Raw genomic sequence first — 26,899 nt, forward strand, 5'->3', positions numbered from 1 at the left:
TTCCGTTTTTTGATGTCGCGTTCAATGAGTGAAATATTGACTTAACCAGGTACAGTGTGTCCGGCGTGTTTCCTTAAGAAGGCGATGTCGCTGACTCGTACAGGTCACCCAACTGAAGTTTATTATGACTGTATGCCTTGTACTCAGTGATGAAATACAGCCAGCAGGCTTCCCTGACCTCATTAAAGAAGCAAAGTAGTGAAGTCAGATTCAATGAGGCTTTAAAGAGAGCTCCCACTACGCACGCATACCCATTGTCCTCCATATCAGGAGCATCGGGGGGGATTTTGTAAGCCTTTCTGATAAGCATCCGTAGCCCTGAAGACTGCTGCCAACCTCTGTTCTGTAGTCCTCATTCACAGGGAGGCCAGAGTGGGAACAACAGGGGTGAATGTGTGTGTGGTGTTTGAGAAAATACCAATAAAACCCACAGACTTTCTGCTAGAAACAAAAAAAACTACACAGTAAGGGTCTAATTGGAATGGTTACATATTAGGAACAACCATAAAGATACAGCAATAAGCCAAAAGCTGCAACAAAATAGGATTAACCCTCCTGTTGGTCTCTTTTACAGGCACCAATAAATATTGTTTCCTTGTCAAAAAAACAAACAAAAATTCAGTAAAAATTTCCCCAAATTTCTGAAAATTTGCAAAAACCTTCAGGAAGAAAATTCCAATAATTTCTTAAAAGTTTTCCTTGTTGTGGCGAGAAAATTCTTGTAAATATTTTCAAAAAATGAATAAAAATCTTCCAAAAAAATCCTAAAAACATCTAAAGTGATTACATATATATATCAATAAAACTTCTAATATTTGCTTTAACAAGATTCACAAAAAAAATCAACCAAAATCCAGTGAATTTTGCTGGATTTTGGTTGATTTTTTGTGAATGTTCTTAAGAAACATTTTTAACGTTCACTTTTTTCCACAAAAAAATGTTCAGAGATTTCCCAAAAATGTTGAAAAATGTGGACATCAGAATTTTCACTGTGAAAATACATTTTTCCCCCACATTTTCAAACTTTAAAACGGGTCAATTTTGACCCGCAGGACAACACGAGGGCTAAATGCTGCAACCCTCTGTGTTTGACTACAGACACTAGAGTAGGTGCTTTGTTTTGGTCATTTGTTGGGTCTACAGCAATATTTCATGCTGCAAGTAGTGGAGAGGTTTTCTTGGTTGAGACCAAAGCAGAGCACCAAAAATGACTAAATATTGGTCGCATATTCAATAATAAAAAAAAAGACGACAACTCTGCATGCAAAATATTGCTCCATATCCACAAAATGTGCAAATTACTGCCTGTTTGCATGAAAGACAACCTTCTAAAACATGTTTGTGTTGTGTTTACATCTTGTTCCTGCAGTTCTGGAGGAGGAGGAGGAGGAGGAAGCCCTATTCTTTTGTGCTTTTTGTTCTTTTTTTTGTTCTTCCTTTTGTGAATTCAAAATTAGGAAGTCAAAGGTGTCTTGTGTTGTACAGACTGTAAAACTCTCCCTGACACAAATAGGTCAAAGGATTTAGGCTGAGCGAAACAGACTTGTCTTCATCAAAGTTCCCCGGACTCCACGGGGTGCAGAGTTTTGCTCATTTTGTGTGTTCAAGTTCAAAACATAAAACTCTGTTCAGACAAAGAATTGTTATTTTCTATTATTTAAGCCCAGTTCTGGAGTAAGTATTGGGCTGTTCTGTTAAAGTGTTACAGACAAGGCCAGCCAGAAACAGGATAAACAAAACAATCAAGAGGTAGGGATAAGTAAAAGGTTAGGAAACTACAAGAGGAAACCGTTTTGCAAAGACGCAAACGAACAAGTGGGGTGGGTGGTTGTGTGCATGAGAAAAGCTAAAAGGAAAACAGGGGAAGTAAGATTCCAAGACTTATTCCAAAAGCCCACTACTTCTATTGTAGTCTAGCCCTGCGTCATGGCGGTGGGTCTGACAGACACAGTCTATTTTCGTGCAAATGCCCATTCAGAGGGTCCCTCTCAAGCCTCTTTCTCAACCACATTGTTGCCAGCCGACCTCCCCTCCTGCTCTGAGGCTCCCTCGTGCATTTCTCCACTCCCTCACATTCCTCCTCCAGCCTCACTCATTTTTCACTCAATTATTTATTCATTTACAATTATCTTTCAAATGAAGAAGGGCCTCGCGTGAGTGAGGCTGAAAGCAGTGAGCACAGGGAGTGGATGAAAGGACAAAAGTTTGGCAGACATCTCTCCAGTGTTGTCTCGGGTGTTTGAGCCAGTTTTTTTTTGTCTCTGCTGATATTCTTCATGCTGGTGATGAGGTGATCTTTTGTGTCTCTCCGGGATCTGTTCGTGCAGGTGCATGTTTGGCAGAAAGAGTGCGTCCCTGTCAAGAAATGTAGCAGTCGAGGCATTCCTCACGTTGACAGAGCATCCCTAACACCAGCCCATGAATCTGAGCGAAACATGAGAACAGCTCAGATGTCAAACATAAGAAAAAGAAAAAAAAAAAGAAGATATAGCAAAAAGATTCTTGTTATACAAAGCCAGTGAAATACATTCTTAAACCTCTTCTTTTGGCCTCATGAGAGCGGTGAAAACATTATGTACTGACTGCTTTTAACCCTCGCGTTATCCTGTGTGTCAAAATTGACCCGTTTTAAAGTTTGAAAATGTGGAAAAATATATATATTTTCACAGTGAAACTTCTGATGTCCCCATTTTCAACATCTTTGGGAAATCTTTGAACATTTTTGGTGGAAAGAAAAATGTTAAAAATGTTTCTGAACGACATTCACAAAAAAAATCAGCCAAATCCAGCGAAATTCACTGGATTTTAGTTGATTTTTTATGAATGTTCTTAAAGAAACTATTAGAAGTTTTACTGATACATATGTAAGCACTTTAGATATTTTTAGGCTTTTTTTTTAAAGATTTTTACTCATTTTTGGAAAATATTTCCATGCCAAATTGGGGAGGTTTTTAAAAAAAATAAAACTTTTAAGGGAAACTTTTAAGGAATTATTGGTATTTTCTTCCTGAAAGTTTTTACAAATTTTCAGAAATTTGGGGATGTTTTTTGCTGAATTTTTGGATTTTTTTTCAGACAAGGAAACAATATTTTTTGGTGCCCGTAAATGAGGACAACAGGAGGGTTATAAAAAACATTAGCGAACGACCACTAAACACACACAGATCAACATAATTATTTATTTGCATTTAGATTTTATAATGACCGTATCCTCTAATCCCTGTCCTTTTTGATACCCGTTAACTCCCTGGGAAATATTCAGCTCGGAAAAGCTGCTAAATGATCCACTACGCTCATCAGCCGCAACAATAAAACCTCTGACAGGTGCAGTGGAAAACCATTAATTATCTCATTACAATTCAATGTTGTGCTGGGAAACTTTGGCTCTTGGCATTCATGGTGCTGTTACTTTGACACGCACCACCTACCTAAACATTGTTGCTGACTAAGCGCCCACCCCCTTCCCGCTATGGCAACGGCACTCGCTGACGCCAGCAGCCTCCCCCAGCAGGACAATGCAACCTGCCACAATGCAAACCGCTCAGGAACACGACAAAGAGCCCAAGGCAATGACCCAAACTCCAAAGACTGTAGATTCAGACCAAAACAAGCCAGATCCAGACTCCACAGGACTCTAATAATTGGATGCCAACTTCACAGTGTATCCAGACAAAACAGGATACCCTCAAATGTACTATGTCCACACTAGGGTCAGAGCTGTTATGGCTGAATTTGGAGGCCCTTACACAATACCAGGCAGGTGGTTGTATGGCTCATATAGGTTCCAGAGCTAGTTGCTAACTTCCTCTATATGCTTGCAGCGTTATTTCAGTCAGCTTTTTGGAGCTGATGCTGATGAGAGCTGTAAAGGTGAACCGAAACTGGCTAAAACAATTAGCTGAAAGATGCAGAAACACTCCAAAGTGTTGCTGAGGAACGGCAGCGATAAGTGATAATGCTCCGCGAGACCGCTCACACGCACAAAGAGAACATTTTTAATATCAGAGTATTGAATATTATTTTCCTTGTTTTTGTCTTGATGTCTGGAAAAGCATTCTCTTCGCTCAGTCTCTTCTCTCTCTTTCTCTGACCTCAGTCAATCTATCACTGCCTCCATGCCTAGCTGTTGACCATGACGGGCTGCGGCTCATACAGTCCATTGACTTTGTCTATCATCTCTGCACGCTGTAGTAACTCAAACAAAGAGCAAGTTCTGCTTCCCCCTGAAGCTTTACACCCCCACACTTGCACGTACACACACACACACACCAAACACTCAGTTGTGTTCATTAATACGAGCCAGGTCATGGGGATCATACAGAGGACAGGTACTAGCTGAGGAAAAGCTTTGCCCCAAGGGACAGTGAGTGTCCAGTATGAATGAGAGAATGACAGAATCTGTCCACAGGCTGCATGAGAAGGTGTCCGTCTCTGTGCGTACCCTGAGGACTGCAGCTCTAATCTAGTAATTCTATCTTCACAATTCCTGATGTGTGCTTTCAAACACGCTGCCTTTTCATGCCACTGACACAAAGTTCACAGATATGGTGGGTAACTTTCACCCCTATTGTCCTGTCACGCCAAGTGAAAAATGGACCATCAGCGCCGCTGGAATGCAGCAGTGTTTTAGAGAAGCCTGCAGCCACAGCTTCACCGACTGCAATACCTGTAGGTGTCTTGCTAACCTTCTGCCGTACATGAAAGCCTCAGTGCAAACTTACTGCGAGGTTCAAGGTTTAACTCAAAGTTTAAACTCTTAAGTTGCAACAACTGGCTTATATAATGTAGACAAAGTGACATTTCTGTTGCAAACACGGAATGTCAAGTTTTATACGAGCGTGAGCTGTAGAAGAAAACCAAACACTGTGGGCTTTATTGGATATAAACATGACCCCAGAGTGCTCAAACGAGATGATGGAATAAATAATGTAGATAAACATGCTTGCAGAATGACGCCTGACGTAGTTTAATGGAAAAAATATCTCAATGGCGATACACTGTAAATACAATGGCCTTCAGATAAATGCCCCTGCGGCACTAAATTACCAAATTCACAAAAGCAACATGTGATGGAAAATCACCTCGAGTCATTTTTCTCTGTCCCAGGTGGTTTCCATTCAGGGTCTCCCAACCAATCTCAAACACACGAGTAAATGCAGCACTGCAGGGGGATTACAGTCAGGATGTGGCAACCCAGGCGGCATCTGGATCTGAGCCCTCTGTGCCTGCAGCTCCTAGCAAGGGCCACTAGCGCTCCCATTCATCTAGTCTTTCCTCAGTCACATCTACGATTCTGAGCTTAGTTACAGCTATTACACTCAGACAAAACACATGAAGCCATTTGTCATTTTTCATTGTTAATACTGATGTGTGACAGTGGGAAAAATCTGAGGGAGATGCATGAAACAAAAGCCAGAGAGAAGCTCGAACCAGATAGAAATGAAAGAAGAGTCAAGTGAGAGACAGGATGTGTTGTGTTCACCATGTGTCTGTTTCGTGTATCACTCTGCAGCCTGCGGTGGAGATAGTAGAGATCTGCTTCTCATTACTATACAGCAAAGGATTTAAAGAGGAGCGTAATGACTGACTGGAGTCTTAACCCTGTCACTCTGATGCCCCAAACCACCAAAAGAACCTCTGCGAACCTCCCAGCCGCACTCAACCTTGGCTTGTAAATACGAAACAGCTTTGCAGCCTCACGTCAGCCTCCCAGTACCAGGCACCCGATACATCACAGCATGAATGGAAGCCAATCGCCTGACCAACATTAATTCATCAGAGCTGTGATGGCAGGCCTTCCGTGTAAGAGTTTCAAAGTTGCAAAGTGCAGGCTTGCCTGGGCCCTATCGCTGCCAGCTGAGCTGAGTGAAACGCCTGTCAGGGGCTTAATTTGTGTTTACATGTGGTGACCTACCCTCCAGTCCGCTGAGAAATGCATCTGCAGCGAACACTCAAATCCCTGTTGAGCGAAAAGATGTGTGAAAAGTCCCATTGTGGTAAAAGTTTCCTGTGTATTTTCACATCGGTGAGAGGAGAGGACCAACACAAAAGAAGGATGGAGATGAGGATAAAATGAACAAGGGATGAAAGACACATCCTGCAGGAGTTCATGAAAAGAGGAAGGAGCTGGTGTTTGTTTTTATTTTTTCACCCGTGTTTTTCACTCCTTTTTTGGACTTTGTGTAGAGCTCCTTGGCTCTATTTGTGGTTGTGTTCCTCCACAGCTGTTATAGGCTGCCCTTTCAATATTTTTCCAAGCAGCTGTGCAGGTTGTGATCATAAACACTGGACTTTGAGAAGTTTCTCTTTGATGCACGCACACAGACAAGTGTGAATTTATGCAAGTAGTTTATAATCTTAATTTATGAGAAAATAAAGCCATAAAAATGCTTTATTTCCTGTCACGCTAAAGGCAGATGAACCTCAAGTATCCATGCCACGTGTGTAATCTGTCTACAAGCAAGTTATCCCCCCTGAGTAAAACGTTTTTAACAAAGCTGTGTGTCTGACAAAGAGAAATGTAAAGAAGCATTTTGCTCGACTATCAATCTTGGCGAGTTTTCTCCTTAAAAAAAAGCACTATGGGAATCTATCTACATGCTGCAAGAAAAGCTTGATTTAAGAGGCTACTGTGATCCGAGCATTTTGGGGGATGATTGTGCTCGGATGTCAGAGGGAATTCCTCGGTTCTATAATGATGGGGAACATACAATGGACACTCTGTGATACGAAGGTAAAAGGGGGCAGTTCGAGGGTTGGAGCATAAAAGTTAACGCCAGTAGTTCTTCATTACAAACCTTTCCTGCTGCCAATCTTAATATAACTGGCCTGAACGGTGCCTCATTAACCTCACGTACATGCACACATGGACTCACTCTCTCTTTCATACACACTGGCAGAGTTCGACAAGCTGCGTTTTTTTGTCGCGGTGTAATTGATTGGATTTTAATGCAACCACTGAAAGAGTGAGAGGATGGATGGTGTAAATAATTTGCTTCATTTCTCACTCGACCTCTTTTTTCTCCCGCTCTTTACCACCTCTCCCTCTCCCCTCTCTGTCTGTTGTAGGTCATAGTGTTTAATGGCTGCCCTGTTGTTAACCCTGTGACATCTGGTGCAAACACAAGGGCCGATTTATGGCCTAATCAAACAACCGAAAGCCAACAAAGAACAATCAATCACATCTGGCTCGCAGCAGCAACAAGACTTAGAGAAGAAATATTTGTGTGATACATTTTTCCACATCTGCATTTATCACAGTCCTTTAAAAGAATATTCCGACACGTTGGGAAATGCACTTATTCACCATTGTTTCACAGCTGTATCAGCAGCTGGTTAGGTCAGACCGAAAACAAGATGTTCTGCTAAAAGGAAGCAAGGTTTAAGTGTAGGTTATAACTCCTTTGTTTCATCTGTGGGAAATTTCTACAGGCAACCAACACAGCTGTTGAGCCAAGATCCAGTTCCTCATAACGCCAGGATATGTAGTTTTGATTTTGTACAATAAACAAATGATTTACAGCATATACAACAGTAAGGAGCTTTGGAGGAGCTGTTAGATGGGATTAGTGAGAGCAGGCCAAGTTGTTTCCTCCTGTTTTGGTCCTTGTGCTGAGCTAAACTCACTGTGTGCTACCAGGAGCTTCATATTTACTTCACAGACATGGGAATGGTGTCACCTGTCTCATCTATAATGCATTTGTCTCCAAGCAATTGAGCTGTACATTTTATTAATTCTTTAATTTGGGGTTGGTTGGAGCAATAAGCACTTTTAATGATGTTTCTTATCAAAGCTTTCTGTATTTAGCATTGTTATCTGTCGCCTTTTAATCCTCGTGTTGTCTTCATTTACAGGCACCAAAAAATATTGTTTCCTTGTCTAAAAAAAAATCCAAAAATTCAGCAAAAAAAATCCTCAAATTTCAGAAAATTTGCAAAACCTTCAGGAAGAAAATTCCATGTACTCCTTAAAAGTTTCCCTTAAAAGTTTTATTTTATAAAAATCACCCCAAATTGGTAAGAAAATTCTTGTAAATATTTTCGAAAAATCAGTAAAAATCTTCAAAAAAATCCTAAAAATATCTAAATGATTACATATATATCAGTAAAACTTCTAATATTTTCTTTAAGAACATTCAGGAAAAAAATCAACCAAAATCCAGCGAATTTCGTTGGATTTTGGTTGATTTTTTTTGTGAATGTTCTTGAGAAACACCTTTAATTTTTCTTGTTTTCCACCAAAAAATGTTCAAAGATTTCCCAAAAATGTTGAAATGTGGACATCAGAAGTTTCACTGTGAAAATATGTTTTTTTCCCCACATTTTCAAACTTTAAAACTGGTCAATTTGGACCTGCAGGACAACACTAGGGTTCAATGCTGCAACCCTCTGTGTTTGACTACAGACACTAGAGTAGGTGTAGATGGATAGCATGGTGCATTGTTTTGGTCATTTGTTGGGTCTACAGCAATATTTCACACTGCTGTCTGACATTAAAAATATATTTAACTGTGCCTTTATGATAATTGTAGGCCAAAGTTATTAAGAAGTCGTTTACAACTCATTTGGTGGCCTTAGTAAGATCCGCTACACCTTCTGGCTTCGTCTGAACATTGAAGGCTATGGCTATTTTTAATCTTCAGTATATGTGTATGTTTGAGCTTCCAGTCAAGCAAGGCCGCTTTTCCGGAGACTCTTTTCCGCGCCTGGTATAAGACGGTGCCCACTTCCTTCCATTGAACCAGCCAAAAATGGCCTTCCCTGCAGCCATGGTGGGAGAATTGGGATGGACAATGGGGGAACAGGATAGACATCAGATCACCTTTAAATACATAAACACTTTATGGACACAAACATGGGAATACTGCTGCCAACACTGTGGTTTCCTATTTGAGATAATGACTTTTATAGATAAAACACTCCTCAAAATCTCCCAAATCTTCTGAAGTTTGTCCATATTACTGTACAGATCTACTGATACCGAGTTGAAGTCTTTTAAGTACAAGGATGAAGCAAATTAGCCTCTGAAGATTCACATCTTTCAACGACTTCACACTACAAACATTATTCAACCACACTGTCACCTCCAACTTGTTTGATGTGGTGAAAGAGTGTTAAGCTGAGAATCCTCCAGTCTTAGCACCATATTAAACAAATTATATATCTTATGCAAGGCGGCGGTTAACTCAAGATCACTGGATTTCCGCTCAGTTTCTTTGACAACAACACAAAGCAAATGATCTGAAAATGTTGTGGAGACGGAGACAGGTGATTATGAGACTGGACCTGACTCAACGCAAACAAACATGTGGTGACCTTGTGAAACCTCAGCTGTGAAGTATGCATGTCATCAAGTTCCTACATGTCAGAGGCTGCGGTCTGGACATCAGAGTGCAAGGCCATTTCCTTAAGTGTTCCTCACCCCTCCATCCCCCACCCTTGTCTCATTTCCTCTATACCCAAACAAAAGCTGCTTCTCTGGGAAAAGCGCTCAGCCACTTATGCTCCTTTGCAGAGCCCAATCCTGCATGTGAGCACACTCTTTACTCGCCAGTGTCTGTTTACAAGGTACAGAGCAGTTTAGTTTCGCCCAGATGTGCATGCCAAACGACAGACTCGTTCCACACCAAAGTGTACATACCAGACATTAACTCAGCTCACCCAAACATTAAAGACGGAGCTCACAGAAAAGCCAGCGAGGAGCTGGAGAACAACAAAAGGAAAAGCTTTACGATATGAGCTGTTCATTGCTACTCTCTAGCTTTGATCTGTCATGCTTTTTGTTCAGCACATTTCCACTGAACTGCAGGCTTTAGCTGGACACCCTTCTCCCCATCAAAGTGGTCAGACAAAGGAGTTTCTCCCAGGAGGCCCAGGAGAAATGTTAGGGGGAGCGTTTATACCCATGCTGCAGGAAATAATTCTGGAGATGAGACAAAAAGGGCAATAACATGGGCTTTAAACCTGCTACAAGTTATTTTTGGAGGTGTCTGCAGGCAGCAGAAGCAAAATGTGAACACAGTGTCTCACCTTACAAGTTGAAATGGGAAACTCATTGGCAAACAATTAGTTATTTGCACCTCCTACAGTTAACATTTGCATTCATCTGCAAGTTTCAGACCAGCTAGTGAATGAAAGTAATAGTCAGACTTACCTCCATTTATGGTTTCTACCAACTCCTGAGGGAAACACCTGGCTTTGTAGCTAAATTTCAGCTAGTTGAAAACCTCATTTGCCGCTGAGCAGGTAGCATAGTTGGAAGCTGAATGATAAAAATGGTATGAAATCAATGAGTAAAGCCGTAGGGTGAAATGGTTAATTTTTTTTTCAGATATCCATGAAGGCAAAAGGATTATACAGGACTGTTAGTGAACCAGTTCCAAAACATTTAAAGTTGTAAAGGAATAGAGCATTTCATTCAATTTATAGACAGAAAAATTGATCTGAAATTCAGTCACACCTGGTGATCCAGATCAGAATTTTCTATCAACTGTGCAAAAGCATTAAACTGAAAAACAAAACAAAAAAAAACAAAAAAACTGTTAAACCTTTGACCTGTGCAGCACCATGAGGGATTTTAAAATACTCATGCTTGGAGTTGTGTTGACAGAAAATCTCAGATTAGCACAGAAAGCTTTGTTAATCAGCTTTCAAACAACCATTTGGTCAGAAGTGACCTGAAAGACTCCTCAGGCATTTGCTCTTCAAGAAAAGCAACCAAAAGTTAATACAAGACTAAATTTATGCAAACACTGACCCTCATATTGACTCTAAATTGTCCATACGTGTGAATGTATATGTAGCCCTGTGACAGACTGGCGACCTGTCCAGGGTGTCTCCTGCCTTCACCCGAGTCAGCTGGGATAGGCTCTAGCACCCCCTGCAACCCTAATGAGGATAAAGCAGTGTATAGAGAATGGATGGCCCTCATAGTCAGACCTTTTAGCTGTAGCTTGTAAGAAACAGGAACCAGTCAGACTAGCCTATAATACCAGACATAGCAAAGTCAATTATGGTGTGCCTTCCAAACACTCAACACCAGAACTGAAGAAGCATCTTGGATGAGAGGTGAAACATCTTCAAGGAACTTTATTAAAGTTCAGTGGATTGATTTAAACTACTTTGAATAACCATGACATGATGAACATACAGACAACTCAACTCCAGAGTCAGAATAAACAATTTATTCATCATGCAAGTTATGACAGCCACATCTTCAGACTCCAGCCCTCATTTGGCTGTTGGGTGGCAGCCGCTTGCCAAGGTGAACTCCCAGAGCCGGTCCAAACTCTTTGCTGGCAAGTTTCTCAGCAACATCAGGCTTCAACTGGAGACATTTCTCATCAAAGTTGTCTAGAGGCAGAAAGGAGAGAGGCTCCTCACCCATCAGCTTGTCCAGTCGTGTACGCCAGTCATCCAGCATGGACTTGCGGGCCTCTGGGGTTTGAGAAGATGGAGCCCAGAAGATGTGAGGGGCCAGAACCTGGAATCCACAGTAGTGCAGGATGCCATTCTGCAGGCAGAAATCAACATTTGTGTTGTCACTTGATGTCATTTCTACCTCCATTGACTCATTGAGTGCTTGGCCGAGTCAGTTTATAGTGAAACATTACCTGCAGTGGCCACAGTGAGACATTCATGTCTCCATGAATGCCAGTAGGACTGAACATGGCCTCTGGGGACCCAGTGGTGAAGGACAGCAGGGCTTTCTTGTCCTGGACAAAAAGCAAACAAGTTGAGGAAATTCAACGACACCTTTTGGAAAACAAATCATGCCTCATCATTGATCCCTCACCTTGAACATTCCCTGACTGTAGCGCTTCTCTTGAGAATAGGCAAAGCCTGGTGTGAGCACCCGATCAATCCAGCCCTTCATGATGGCAGGAACACTGAACCAGTACATGGGGAACTGAGAAGATGAGGTTGAAGTTAATGTCAGTGGTGAGAACTTCATCCCAGATAACATTACTACTACAGAGATTGTACCTGGAAGATGATGAGGTCTGCCTCAGTGACTTTATGTTGCTCTTCAGTGATGTCAGAAGACAGTCTTCCTTCCTCCCAGGCCAGTTTGGTCTCCTGTGCATAGCGGAAGTGTCCAGCATTCTTGACTCCTCCTGTCACACACAAAATGCCATTTCCTTCAGTCTGAAAAGCAGTCAGGTCAAGATGTTTTGATGCCTGTGAACACCCACATACCAGTGATATCCTCAGCAGTTGCGCTGGCTTTGAACTTCATGTCATACAGGTCAGACACAGTTACTTCACAGCCCTTATTTAACACCTCCACAGCAGCATCTTTGGCTCCAGCATTGAATGAGCAAGGGCTCTGGTGGGCATAAACAATCAACACTTTCTGTGCTGCAGAGTCAAGAAACACAGAAGAGAATTAGCTCATATTAAATCTGAAACATTTTAAAGTATATATGTTGCATCAAAGATTCCAGCAGTTACAAAGAAAAACAGAGGAAATTACCCATCCTGAACCAGGTTGACAAGCGTAACTGATGAGCTCTGTAGTTAGCTGGTACGTCAATGGAAGGAGCTGCTCATTCTGGAGCACAACTCAACATGCTGCTTTTATACACCCGTCTAGGTCTCACTCAGATGCTGCCAATCAGCAATCAAGGTCATCAATCAGACAGCTGACACTTGGGGATTTTCTCTCAGGTCTCTCATCTGCACATCTTTTAGAGAAATTGGAGAGCATTTGGGTTTTCTCCGGGCACTCCGGCTTCCTCCCACAGTCCAAAAATATGCTAAGGTCAATTGGCTATTCTAAATTGTCCATACGTGTGAGTGTGATTGTTTGTCTGTATATGTAGCCCTGTGACAGACTGGCGACCTGTCCAGGGTGTCCCCTGCCTTCGCCCGAGTCAGCTGGGATAGGCTCCAGCCACCCCGCGACCCTAGTGAGGATAAAGCGGTATATAGAGGATGGATGGAATGGATGGAGCGCATTTGGTGTCTGCTACTGAAGGTTTTCACAGTTGTTCACGTGCTTCAAGCTGCTTCATTCATTCACAGCATACGGTAAAACATAAAAGAAACATCTGCAATTCAGCATCAGGAGGTACTTTAACCACAGCCATGTAAATTATAGAGCACTCAGCAGTATAAAAAGGCACACACACACACACAACTGGAGGTAATTTTGATTCCTATTGGTCTTAATGATGGATGCTAAATAAAGAAATCCAAAAAAAGTGCCCTATATTGCCATCATGTGGCTAAAGTGACACATTGTCCTCTCATTTATGGGGATTAAATTCATACTGCAAGTAAGGATATATTGCAGAAGATACAACAACCCAAAATTAAAAGTATGAATATGACTTGTACAAGGATAGATTATTCTACCCCTGGATGGAAAACCAAAGTGGCATGTCAGAAACACACCAAAGAGATCTAGGATTCAGGAATCAGTTAGCCAAAGCCTGCTACTGAAGCAACAGGTATTCGTATTTATTTGTTATAAAAAGACAGTTCTCAGGAAAAAAAGAGAGAACAAATAATGTCTTGATTTTGAAACAATTAGTAAAGATGCAACATCTTCTTTCTGCAGCTTTAAAATTTATGCTTAGTCTTCAGAATGTGCATGAAAATGAGCAAAGAAATGTACAACAGAAAGTAGAACAGTTTTACCTTAAGAAAATATGACCTGCATTTCACATTTCCTTTGATGATTTATTACATTTGAAACATTTACAGCTTTGTCATGACAAAAGTATTGTAGATGCTCTTAGCTAGGAGTGACAGTGTCAGTTTTGACCATATAGCATATTTCTTTATCCATCCATCCATCCATTCTCCATACATCGCTTTATCCTCATTAAGGTCGCGGGGGGGGGGGGTGCTGGAGCCTATCCCAGCTGACTCGGGCGAAGGCAGGAGACATTAACAAAATGAGCCTTTACACTGAAAAACAAAAATTGAAAATAGGGCAAATGCATGAGAAAGAAGGAAGCACAAACAAGATAAACATAAGCAAGAGCAACATCCATCCATTCATCCATTCTCTATACACCGCTTTATCCTCACTAGGGTCGCGGGGTGGCTGGAGTCTATCCCAGCTGACTTGGGCAAAAGCAGGGGACACCCTGGACAGGCCAAGAGCAACATGTAGAATCTAAATCAATAATGGATGCACCCAATGTAGATCAAGCATACCTCACTGCAAGAAAAACCCTTAAACATAAACACAATCCAAAAAAAACAAACAAACCGGTTCAGACACAAAGTCCTACAAGTAACAAATATTTCAAGGAACAAGTGTGACAACAGAATACATACACACAGGAAATAAACATGCAGTAATTAACTGTAGGCCTGGGAGAACAGCAAAGTCTGCAGTTTGTTTTTGAGCGTGGAAACAGATGTGATGGACCTCCAGACAGCAGTTTGTTCCAGAGACGAGGATCGCTGTAACTGAAGGCATCGGTGCCAAACTTGGATCTAATTCTGGATACAGGTGGAAGACTGATGATATGAGAAGTCTGATGAGGGTATAATAAAGGGGCCAAACTAGTAAGTACTTTATGGACATTTATAAGAATTTATTGAAGCAGATTTTGTTTTTAACTGGGAGTCAGTGAAGAGACCTCATTGCCAGTGAGAAGTTGAACCTTCTGTGTACATGTCACTGGTAAAAACTCATGGAGATGCATTTTAATTGAGCTGACACTATCCTGATTGTTTGATAATCCCATTAACAGCATAGCAGTTGTCAAAGCTGCTTAAAATGAACACAGAACCAGTTTATAATGGAGATATGAACTTTTCCAAGGGATAAGACATTCTGGCCATGTAAGCATATGATTTTTAAAACCATGATGACAGCAATACAAAGTGTGAATTTCTCCCATTTAGAGGCATTGTATAGTAAGGATTTAGCTAACATACAATAAGGTCAGACAGGGTGACCATGAGCCTTGAAACTCAACAGCAAACCCACAAATATTTAAGGAAATTCTGCTTAACCTTTATAACCTTTATAAAAAGACAGTTCTCAGGAAAAAAAGAGAGAACAAATAATGTCTTGATTTTGAAACAATTAGTAAAGATGCAACATCTTCTTTCTGCAGCTTTAAAATTTATGCTTAGTCTTCAGAATGTGCATGAAAATGAGCAAAGAAATGTACAACAGAAAGTAGAACAGTTTTACCTTAAGAAAATATGACCTGCATTTCACATTTCCTTTGATGATTTATTACATTTGAAACATTTACAGCTTTGTCATGACAAAAGTATTGTAGATGCTCTTAGCTAGGAGTGACAGTGTCAGTTTTGACCATATAGCATATTTCTTTATGCATTAACAAAATGAGCCTTTACACTGAAAAACAAAAATTGAAAATAGGGCAAATGCATGAGAAAGAAGGAAGCACAGACAAGATAAAGATAAGCAAGAGCAACAGGTAGAATCTAAATCAATAATGGATGCACCCTATGTAGATAAATCATACTTCATTGCAAGAAAAACCCCTAAACATAAACACAAGCCAAAAAAAACCCAAAACCCTAATTCAGACACAAAGTCCTACGAGTAACAAATATTTCAAGGAACAAGTGCGACAACAGAATACATACACACAGGAAATAAACATGCAGTAATTAACCGGCCTGGGAGAACAGCAAAGTCTGAAGTTTGCTTCTGAGCGTGGAAACAGATGTGATGGACCTCCAGACAGCAGACAGTTTGTTCCAGAGACGAGGATCGCTGTAACTGAAGGCATCGGTGCCAAACTTGGATCTAATTCTGGATACAGGTGGAAGACTGATGACATAAGAAGTCTGATGAGGGTATAATAAATGGGCCAGTCAAAGATGTCGTAAAGGGGCCAAACTAGTAAGTACTTTATGGACGTTTATAAGGATTTATTGAAGCAGATTTTGTTTTTAACTGGGAGTCAGTGAAGAGACCTCATTGCCAGTGAGAAGTTGAACCTTCTGTGTACATGTCACTGGTAAAAACTCATGGAGATGCATTTTAATTGAGCTGATGCTATCCTGATTGTTCCCATTAACAGCATAGCAGTTGTCAAAGCTGCTTAAAATGAACACAGAACCAGTTTATAATGGAGACATTCTGGTGATGTAAGCATGTGATTTTCAGAATCATGACAGCAATGCTGTGTGATTTCTCCCATTCAGAGGCATTTTACAGTAAGGATTTAGCTGAAAATGTACAATAAGGTCAGACAGGGTGACCATGATCCTTTATAGTCAAGAACAGCAAAAGCCATAATTACATGGAGAAATCCAGGTTAACCTTTAACCCAAATGAAAATTTCAAGCACATGTTTAGTGGTGCAAAGAAAATTCTCAGTAATAGACTTCGATACAAGCCAGTTGTGGCTCATTGTGTCAGAAATAGCCGAGAGGATTGCTGTACCCAGCCACATTTGCTCTTCCAGGAAATGGAAGAAAAACCCAAGGATTATTCAAGACTGAACCAGTGCAAATGTTGACCCTTGCATTCAGACTTCTTGGCTGCAATTGTATATTCAAAAACATAACCAGTCCAACCAGCATATAACAGAATTATTAAAGTCTAGTACAGTGTCCCTTCAAACACTCAGATTCAGCATATTTATTGTACCCTTAAGTAAATTTAGTTTACAGTGAGCAAGTTCTTGCATTGTAACACCCAAAACAAGACGAAGTGATGACAGTGCCACAGCTACAACAAGACAGCCCCAAAGTAAAGCAAGATCAACTCCAGAGTTGAAATAAATATGCTTTTATTCATCAAACAAGTTATGACAGCCACATCTTCAGACTCCAGCTTTCATTTGGCTGTTGGGTGGCAGCCGCTTGCCAAGGTGAACCCCCAGAGCCGGTCCAAACTCTTTGCTGGCAAGTTTCTCAGCGACATCAGGCTTCAACTGGAGACATTTCTCATCAAAGTCATCCAGAGGCGGAAAGGAGAGAGGCTTCTCACCCATCAGCTTGTCCAGTCGTGTACGCCAGTCACCCAGCATGGACTTGCGGGCCTCTGGGGTTTGAGAAGATGGAGCCCAGAAGATCTGAGGGGCCAGAACCTGGAATCCACAGTAGTGCAGGATGCCATTCTGCAGGCAGAAATCAACATTTGTGTTGTCACTTGATGTCATTTCTACCTCCATTGGCTCATTGAGTGCTTGGCCGAGTCAGTTTATAGTGAAACATTACCTGCAGTGGCCACAGTGAGACATTCATGTCTCCATGAATGCCAGTAGGACTGAACATGGCCTCTGGGGACCCAGTGGTGAAGGACAGCAGGGCTTTCTTGTCCTGGACAAAAAGCAAACAAGTTGAGGAAATTCAACACCACCTTTTGGAAAACAAATCATGCCTCATCATTGATCCCTCACCTTGAACATTCCCTGACTGTAGCGCTTCTCTTGTGAATAGGCAAAGCCTGGTGTGAGCACCCGATCAATCCAGCCCTTCATGATGGCAGGAACACTGAACCAGTACATGGGGAACTGAGAAGATGAGGTTGAAGTTAATGTCAGTGGTGAGAACCTCATGCCAAATCTAAACAGTACTACTACAGAGACTGTACCTGGAAGATGATGAGGTCTGCCTCAGTGACTTTATGTTGCTCTTCAGTGATGTCAGAAGACAGTCTTCCTTCCTCCCAGGCCAGTTTGGTCTCCTGTGCGTAGCGGAAGTGTTCAGCATTCTTGACTCCTCCTGTCACACACAAAATGCCATTTCCTTCAGTCTGAAGAGCAGTCAGGTCAAGATGTTTTGATGCCTGTGAACAGCCACATACCAGTGATATCCTCAGCAGTTGCGCTGGCTTTGAACTTCATGTCATACAGGTCAGACACAGTTACTTCACAGCCCTTATTTAACACCTCCACAGCAGCATCTTTGGCTCCAGCATTGAATGAGCAAGGGCTCTGGTGGGCATAAACAATCAACACTTTCTGTGCTGCAGAGTCAAGAAACACAGAAGAGAATTAGCTCATATTAAATCTGAAACATTCTAAAGTATAATATATGTTGCATCAAACATTCCAGCAGTTACAAAGAAAAACAGAGGAAATTACCCATCCTGAACCAGGTTGACAAGCGTAACTGATAAGCTCTGTAGTTAGCTGGTATGTCAATGGAAGGAGCTGCTCATTCTGGAGCACAACTCAACATGCTGTTTTTATACACCCGTCTAGGTCTCACTCAGATGCTGCCAATCAGCAATCAAGGTCATCAATCAGACAGCTGACACTTGGGGATTTTCTCTCAGGTCTCTCATCTGCACATCTTTTAGAGAAATTGGAGAGCATTTGGTGTCTGCTGCTGAAGGTTTTCACAGTTGTTCACGTGCTTCAAGCTGCTTCATTCATTCACAGCATACGGTAAAACATAAAAGAAACATCTGCAATTCAGCATCAGGAGGTACTTTAACCACAGCCATGTAAATTATAGAGCACTCAGCAGTATAAAAAGGCACACACACACACGCAAACACACAAACAACTGGAGGTAATTTTGATTCCTATTGGTCTTAATGATGGATGCTGAATAAAGAAATCTAAAAAAAAAGTGCCCTATATTGCCATCATGTGGCTAAAGTGACACATTGTCCTTTCATTTATGGGGATTAAATTCATACTGCAAGTAAGGATATATTGCAGAAGATGTAACAAAACCAAAATGAAAAGTATGAATATGACTTGTACAAGGATAGATTATTCTACCCCTGGATGGAAAATGAAGATAAAGATAAGCAAGAGCAACATGTAGAATCTAAATCAATAATGGATGCACCCAATGTAGATCAAGCATACCTCACTGCAAGAAAAACCCCTAAACATAAACACAATCCAAAAAAAACAAACAGACCGGTTCAGACACAAAGTCCTACGAGTAACAAATATTTCAAGGAACAAATGCGACAACAGAATACATACACACAGGAAATAAACATGCAGTAATTAACCGTAGGCCTGGGAGAACAGCAAAGTCTGCAGTTTGCTTCTGAGCGTGGAAACAGATGTGATGGACCTCCAGACAGCAGACAGTTTGTTCCAGAGATGAGGATCGCTGTAACTGAAGGCATCGGTGCCAAACTTGGATCTAATTCTGGATACAGGTGGAAGACTGATATATGAGAAGTCTGATGAGGGTATAATAAATGGGCCAGTCAAAGATGTCGTAAAGGGGCCAAACTAGTAAGTACTTTATGGACGTTTATAAGGATTTATTGAAGCAGATTTTGTTTTTAACTGGGAGTCAGTGAAGAGACCTCATTGCCAGTGAGAAGTTGAACCTTCTGTGTACATGTCACTGGTAAAAACTCATGGAGATGCATTTTAATTGAGCTGACGCTATCCTGATTGTTTGATAATCCCATTAACAGCATAGCAGTAGTCAAGCTGCTTAAAATGAACACAGAACCAGTTTATAATGGCGATATGAACTTCTCAATGGGTGAGACATTCTGGTGATGTAAGCATGTGATTTTCAAAATCATGACAGCAATGCCAAGTGTGAATTTTTCCCATTCAGAGGCATTGTACAGTAAGGATTTAGCTGACAATGTACAATAAGATCAGATAGGGTGACCATGATCCTTTATATTCAAGAACAGCAAAAGCCATAATTACATGGAGAAATCCAGGTTAACCTTTAACCCAAATGAAAATTTCAAGCAAATATTTAGTAGTGTAAAGAAAATTCTCAGTAATATACTTCCAATACAAACCAGTTGTGGCTCATTGTGTCAGAAATAGCCGAGAGGATTGCTGTACCCAGTCACATTTGCTCTTCCAGGAAATGGAAGAAAAACCCAAGGATTATTCAAGACTGAACCAGTGCAAATGCTGACCCTTGCATTCAGACTTCTTGGCTGCAATTGTGTATTCAAAAACATAACCAGTCCAACCAGCATATAACAGAATTATTAAAGTCTAGTACAGTGTCCCTTCAAACACTCAGATTCAGCATATTTATTGTACCCTTAAGTAAATTTAGTTTACAGTGAGCAAGTTCTTGCATTGTAACACCCAAAGCAAGACGAAGTGATGACAGTGCCACAGCTACAACAAGACAGCCCCAAAGTAAAGCAAGATCAACTCCAGAGTTGAAATAAATATGCTTTTATTCATCATACAAGTTATGACAGCCACATCTTCAGACTCCAGCTTTCATTTGGCTGTTGGGTGGCAGCCGCTTGCCAAGGTGAACCCCCAGAGCCGGTCCAAACTCTTTGCTGGCAAGTTTCTCAGCGACATCAGGCTTCAACTGGAGACATTTCTCATCAAAGTCATCCAGAGGTGGAAAGGAGAGAGGCTCTTCACCCATCAGCTTGTCCAGTCGTGTACGCCAGTCACCCAGCATGGACTTGCGGGCCTCTGGGGTTTGAGAAGATGGAGCCCAGAAGATGTGAGGGGCCAGAACCTGGAATCCACAGTAGTGCAGGATGCCATTCTGCAGGCAGAAATCAACATTTGTGTTGTCACTTGATGTCATTTCTACCTCCATTGGCTCATCGAGTGCTTGGCCGAGTCGGTTTATAGTGAAACACTACCTGCAGTGGCCACAGTGAGACGTTCATGTCTCCATGAATGCCAGTAGGACTGAACATGGCCTCTGGGGACCCAGTGGTGAAGGACAGCAGGGCTTTCTTGTCCTGGACAAAAAGCAAACAAGTTGTGGAAATTCAACGCCTCTTGGACTCCAAATCACACCTCATCATTGATCCCTCACCTTGAACATTCCCTGACTGTAGCGCTTCTCTTGAGAATAGGCAAAGCCTGGTGTGAGCACCCGATCAATCCAGCCCTTCATGATGGCAGGAACACTGAACCAGTACATGGGGAACTGAGAAGATGAGGTTGAAGTTGATGTCAGTGGTGAGAACTTCATGCCAAATCCAAACATTACTACTGCAGAGACTGTACCTGGAAGATGATGAGGTCTGCCTCAGTGACTTTACGTTGCTCTTCAGTGATGTCAGAAGACAGTCTTCCTTCCTCCCAGGCCAGTTTGGTCTCCTGTGCGTAGCGGAAGTGTCCAGCATTCTTGACTCCTCCTGTCACACACAAAATGCCATTTCCTTCAGTCTGAAGAGCAGTCAGGTCAAGATGTTTTGATGCCTGTGAACAGCCACATACCAGTGATATCCTCAGCAGTAGCACTGGCTTTGAACTTCATGTCATACAGGTCAGACACAGTTACTTCACAGCCCTTATTTAACACCTCCACAGCAGCATCTTTGGCTCCAGCATTGAATGAGCAAGGGCTCTGGTGGGCATAAACAATCAACACTTTCTGTGCTGCAGAGTCAAGAAACACAGAAGAGAATTAGCTCATATTAAATCTGAAACATTCTAAAGTATAATATATGTTGCATCAAACATTCCAGCAGTTACAAAGAAAAACAGAGGAAATTACCCATCCTGAACCAGGTTGACAAGCGTAACTGATAAGCTCTGTAGTTAGCTGGTATGTCAACGGAAGGAGCTGCTCATTCTGGAGCAAAACTCAACATGCTGTTTTTATACACCCGTCTAGGTCTCACTCAGATGCTGCCAATCAGCAATCAAGGTCATCAATCAGACAGCTGACACTTGGGGATTTTCTCTCAGGTCTCTCATCTGCACATCTTTTAGAGAAGTTGGAGAGCATTTGGTGTCTGCTGCTGAAGGTTTTCACAGTTGTTCACGTGCTTCAAGCTGCTTCATTCATTCACAGCATACGGTAAAACATAAAAGAAACATCTGCAACTCAGCATCAAGAGGTACTTTAACCACAGCCATGTAAATTATAGAGCACTCAGCAGTATAAAAAGGCACACACACACACAACTGGAGGTAATTTTGATTCCTATTGGTCTTAATGATGGATGCGAAATAAAGAAATCTAAAAAAAAAGTGCCCTATATTGCCATCATGTGGCTAAAGTGACACATTGTCCTTTCATTTATGGGGAGTAAATTCATACTGCAAGTAAGGATATATTGCAGAAGATGCAACAAAACCAAAATCAATAGTATGAATATGACTTGTACAAGGATAGATTATTCTACCCCTGGATGGAAAACCAAATTGTCGTGTCAGAAACACACCAAAGAGATCTAGGATTCAGGAATCAGTTAGCCAAAGCCTGCTACTGAAGCGACAGGTATTCGTATTTATTTGTTATAAAAAGACAGTTCTCAGGAAAAAAAGAGAGAACAAATAATGTCTTGATTTTGAAACAATTAGTAAAGATGCAACATTTTCTTTCTACAGCTTTAAAATTCATGCTTAGTCTTCAGAATGTGCATGAAAATGAGCAAAGAAATGTACAACAGAAAGTAGAACAGTTTTACCTTAAGAAAATATGACCTGCATTTCACATTTCCTTTGATGATTTATTACATTTGAAACATTTACAGCTTTGTCATGACCAAAATATTGTAGCTGCTCTTAGCTAGGAGTGACAGTGTCAGTTTTGACCATATAGCATATTTCTTTATCCATCCATCCATCCATTCTCCATACACCGCTTTATCCTCATTAAGGTCGCGGGGGGGTGCTGGAGCCTATCCCAGCTGACTCGGGCGAAGGCAGGAGACATTAACAAAATGAGCCTTTACACTGAAAAACAAAAATTGAAAATAGGGCAAATGCATGAGAAAGAAGGAAGCACAAACAAGATAAACATAAGCAAGAGCAACATCCATCCATTCATCCATTCTCTATACACCGCTTTATCCTCACTAGGGTCGCGGGGTGGCTGGAGCCTATCCCAGCTGACTCGGGCAAAGGCAGGGGACACCCTGGACAGGCCAAGAGCAACATGTAGAATCTAAATCAATAATGGATGCACCCAATGTAGATCAAGCATACCTCACTGCAAGAAAAACCCTTAAACATAAACACAATCCAAAAAAACAAACAAACCGGTTCAGACACAAAGTCCTACAAGTAACAAATATTTCAAGGAACAAGTGCGACAACAGAATACATACACACAGGAGATAAACATGCAGTAATTAACCGTAGGCCTGGGAGAACAGCAAAGTCTGCAGTTTGTTTTTGAGTGTGGAAACAGATGTGATGGACCTCCAGACAGCAGTTTGTTCCAGAGACGAGGATCGCTGTAACTGAAGGCATCGGTGCCAAACTTGGATCTAATTCTGGATACAGGTGGAAGACTGATGATATGAGAAGTCTGATGAGGGTATAATAAAGGGGCCAAACTAGTAAGTACTTTATGGACATTTATAAGAATTTATTGAAGCAGATTTTGTTTTTAACTGGGAGTCAGTGAAGAGACCTCATTGCCAGTGAGAAGTTGAACCTTCTGTGTACATGTCACTGGTAAAAACTCATGGAGATGCATTTTAATTGAGCTGACACTATCCTGATTGTTTGATAATCCCATTAACAGCATAGCAGTTGTCAAAGCTGCTTAAAATGAACACAGAACCAGTTCATAATGGAGATATGAACTTTTCCAAGGGATAAGACATTCTGGTCATGTAAGCATATGATTTTCAAAACCATGATGACAGCAATACAAAGTGTGAATTTCTCCCATTTAGAGGCATTGTATAGTAAGGATTTAGCTAACATACAATAAGGTCAGACAGGGTGACCATGAGCCTTGAAACTCAACAGCAAACCCACAAATATTTAAGGAAATTCTGCTTAACCTTTATCCCAAGCAAGTGTTCTTGGCGAAAGTGGTCTCTCACATTACAAAATCCTTGGCAACAGACTTCCCAGTAGAAACCAATTGTGGCTCATTGTGTCAGAAATAGCCGAGAGGATTGCTGTACCCAGTCACATTTGCTCTTCCAGGAAATGGAAGAGAAACCCAAGGATTATTCAAGACCGAACCAGTGAAAATGCTGACCCTTGCATTCAGAGTTCTTGGCTGCAATTGTGTGTTCAAGAACCAGTCCAACCAGAATTATTAATGTCTAGTACAGTGTCCCTTCGAAGACTCAAATTCAAAATTTTATTGTACCTTTAAGTAATTTTAATTTACAGTGAGCAAATTCTCATATTGCAACACACAAAACAAGACAAAGTGATGACAGCGCCACAGCTACAGAGATGGCCTCAAAGTAAATCAAGAGCAACTCAAAAGTCAGAATAAATATGCTTTTATTTATCATAAGTTATGACAGCCACATCTTCAGACTCCAGCTTTCATTTGGCTGTTGGGTGGCAGCCGCTTGCCAAGGTGAATCCCCAGAGCCGGTCCAAACTCTTTGCTGGCAAGTTTCTCAGCGACATCAGGCTTCAACTGGAGACATTTCTCATCAAAGTCATCTAGAGGCAGAAAGGAGAGAGGCTCCTCACCCATCAGCTTGTCCAGTCGTGTACGCCAGTCACCCAGCATGGACTTGCGGGCCTCTGGGGTTTGAGAAGATGGAGCCCAGAAGATCTGAGGGGCCAGAACCTGGAATCCACAGTAGTGCAGGATGCCATTCTGCAGGCAGAAAATCAACATTTGTGTTGTCACTTGATGTCATGTCTACCTCCATTGGCTCATTGAGTGCTTGGCCAAGTCAATTTATAGTGAAACATTACCTGCAGTGGCCACAGTGAGACGTTCATGTCTCCATGAATGCCAGTAGGACTGAACATGGCCTCTGGGGACCCAGTGGTGAAGGACAGCAGGGCTTTCTTGTCCTGGACAAAAAAAAGCAAACAAGTTGTGGAAATTCAACACCACCTTTTGGAAAACAAATCATGCCTCATCATTGATCCCTCACCTTGAACATTCCCTGACTGTAGCGCTTCTCTTGTGAATAAGCAAAGCCTGGTGTGAGCACCCGATCAATCCAGCCCTTCATGATGGCAGGAACACTGAACCAGTACATGGGGAACTGAGACAAGGAGGCTGAAGTTAATGTCAGTGGTGAGAACTTCATGCCAAATCCAAACATTACTACTGCAGAGACTGTACCTGGAAGATGATGAGGTCTGCCTCAGTGACTTTACGTTGCTCTTCAGTGATGTCAGAAGACAGTCTTCCTTCCTCCCAGGCCAGTTTGATCTCCTGTGCGTAGCGGAAGTGTCCAGCATTCTTGACTCCTCCTGTCACACACAAAATGCCATTTCCTTCAGTCTGAAGAGCAGTCAGGTCAAGATGTTTTTATGTCTGTGAACAGCCACATACCAGTAATGTCCTCAGCAGTAGCACTGGCTTTGAACTTCATGTCATACAGGTCAGACACAGTTACTTCACAGCCCTTATTTTTTAACTCCTCCACAGCAGCATCTTTGGCTCCAGTGTTGAATGAGCAAGGGCTCTGGTGGGCATAAACAATCAACACTTTCTGTGCTGCAGAGTCAAGAAACACAAGATTAAAATCAAATTGGAGACATTGCATGAACAGATAAAATATGACAGTGTTCTCTGATTTCTCAAGGAAAACACACAAAAATTACCCATGCTGAAGCAGGTTGTCAACTGAGAATGATGAGCTCTACAATTAGCTGGTACGTCAATGCAAGGAGCTGCTCATTCTGGAGCACAACTCAACATGCTGCTTTTATACACCCGTCTAGGTCTCACTCAGATGCTGCCAATCAGCAATCAAGGTCATCGATCAGACAGCTGACACTTGGGGATTTTCTCTCAGGTCTCTCATCTGCACATCTTTTAGAGAAATTGACATTTCTTTTCTACAGAAATAGGAAATCTTTTTTGAATAGACAAGGGAATATATGTCTCCCTGACAGTAAGCAGTAGACTTTTAAAGATAAACCCTCCAGAGTGTTCTTATGCATACTTCAAAACAATGTTTGTCTCTGTTTTGGTGTCTTTTATGTAGTAACTGTGTGGCCATTCAAGAGCATGCATGTCTGTCTTTGTCTACTAAATGTTTAAAAACTGTACACCCCTCCCTTTGTCTTTGAACCACATGAAGCAGCTGTGGCTGAGTGATCCTCTCGCTCTACTGTTACTGGTTTCTAGCTCTGTTTTCCTTTACATTACTTTCCTCTAAAGAAGCAGTTGCCTGGGGTCAAGGCCTCTCACGAATGTTACCCTGTAAAAGAAAAATAATAGACACAGCGACAGGCATCAAAGGAGAGACATGAGCTGGCACACATCTGGACCCGCAACAAGTCTTAAGGCCCGTTTTCTCAGCCACTGTGAGGAGGAAGGGTGGTTTTTAGCACATAAGAGCACAATCATGCAAGGATCCCACATGAGTGAAGCATATAGACGACGTGTTCTCAGATATCTTTCTTCCTATTGTCTCTCTTTATTCTCACTTATTGAGATGGATTTGAGTCTCACGGATCAGTTGTCTTAAAATTATGAGGCATCCTGGTGTTCATGAGACCATGTCATTTTATCTCAATGGCCAGTCTGTTTTTAATGCCATCACCACACTAGTATGTTGCTCTCCATTGTGCTTCACGCTGAGCCCCTGGCTGCATTCTCTCTGTTGTGATGGAAAAGGATCGTGTGTTTTGCCGGGGGTGTGCGTTTTCATGCTTTGTGATGCATTGAGCTACATGATCCCAGACTGTTTTGTTGCAGCATTGTTTGCTGTGATCACCAAATATCTGAAACATGTACGTCGCAGAATGTGAATCTTTCAACAAGTAGCCTCAGGTATTTTATGTGCGCTGATTAAGATTGTTGTTTTGTTCTGCTTACAGTAAAGCATAAAAGAAACATCTGCAGGCAACATTTTACGTTACATAAAACCACAACCATGTAAATTACAGCGCACACGGGGGCACAAAAAGGTGCACACAGGCACACAATTACAAATGATTTTCATCTTGTTGGTCTTTATGATGAATACTGGATAATAATACAAAAATGTGCCTGCAGTGCCATCATGTGGCAAAAATGGGTCCAAGTGAGTGTATTTATGGGAATAAAATGCATTCTGCAAGTAAGAATGTGTTGCAGCAATATACAGATGTTACAAAAGTAAAATAAG

General features: G+C 41.6%; 4 protein-coding genes across 5 annotated transcripts; all 4 read right to left on the minus strand.

Moving 5' to 3' along the window:
• Window positions 1-11,215: 11,215 nt before the first annotated feature.
• Window positions 11,216-12,558, minus strand: LOC127537229 (ribosyldihydronicotinamide dehydrogenase [quinone]-like). The gene is made up of 6 exons (XM_051959366.1): window positions 12,476-12,558; window positions 12,199-12,360; window positions 11,986-12,116; window positions 11,795-11,908; window positions 11,613-11,714; window positions 11,216-11,512 (listed from the first exon to the last, which is right to left on the minus strand). Exons 1-6 carry the CDS (start codon window positions 12,477-12,479, stop codon window positions 11,216-11,218), a joined length of 810 nt encoding a protein of 269 aa, XP_051815326.1. The 5' UTR covers window positions 12,480-12,558.
• A 4,209-nt stretch (window positions 12,559-16,767) lies between these two features.
• Window positions 16,768-21,440, minus strand: LOC127537228 (ribosyldihydronicotinamide dehydrogenase [quinone]-like). 2 transcript variants are annotated; one of them, XM_051959365.1, is made up of 6 exons: window positions 21,388-21,440; window positions 17,762-17,923; window positions 17,549-17,679; window positions 17,355-17,468; window positions 17,173-17,274; window positions 16,768-17,072 (listed from the first exon to the last, which is right to left on the minus strand). In XM_051959365.1, exons 1-6 carry the CDS (start codon window positions 21,389-21,391, stop codon window positions 16,776-16,778), a joined length of 810 nt encoding a protein of 269 aa, XP_051815325.1. In that variant the 5' UTR covers window positions 21,392-21,440; the 3' UTR covers window positions 16,768-16,775. The 2 variants fall into 2 exon arrangements, with proteins under 2 accessions (XP_051815325.1, XP_051815324.1); XM_051959364.1 differs by lacking the exon at window positions 21,388-21,440 and adding an exon at window positions 18,042-18,124.
• LOC127537230 (ribosyldihydronicotinamide dehydrogenase [quinone]-like) lies at window positions 20,075-21,451 on the minus strand. Its single transcript, XM_051959367.1, has 6 exons — window positions 21,388-21,451; window positions 21,108-21,269; window positions 20,895-21,025; window positions 20,701-20,814; window positions 20,522-20,623; window positions 20,075-20,421 (listed from the first exon to the last, which is right to left on the minus strand). Exons 1-6 carry the CDS (start codon window positions 21,389-21,391, stop codon window positions 20,125-20,127), a joined length of 810 nt encoding a protein of 269 aa, XP_051815327.1. The 5' UTR covers window positions 21,392-21,451; the 3' UTR covers window positions 20,075-20,124.
• A 2,572-nt stretch (window positions 21,452-24,023) lies between these two features.
• LOC127537291 (ribosyldihydronicotinamide dehydrogenase [quinone]-like) lies at window positions 24,024-25,327 on the minus strand. The gene is made up of 5 exons (XM_051959450.1): window positions 25,114-25,327; window positions 24,901-25,031; window positions 24,707-24,820; window positions 24,522-24,623; window positions 24,024-24,420 (listed from the first exon to the last, which is right to left on the minus strand). Exons 1-5 carry the CDS (start codon window positions 25,325-25,327, stop codon window positions 24,124-24,126), a joined length of 858 nt encoding a protein of 285 aa, XP_051815410.1. The 3' UTR covers window positions 24,024-24,123.
• Between the last annotated feature and the right edge of the window lie 1,572 nt (window positions 25,328-26,899).

Source organism: Acanthochromis polyacanthus, chromosome 14, assembly GCF_021347895.1.
Source record: "Acanthochromis polyacanthus isolate Apoly-LR-REF ecotype Palm Island chromosome 14, KAUST_Apoly_ChrSc, whole genome shotgun sequence".
Classification (NCBI taxonomy): Eukaryota; Metazoa; Chordata; class Actinopteri; family Pomacentridae; genus Acanthochromis; species Acanthochromis polyacanthus.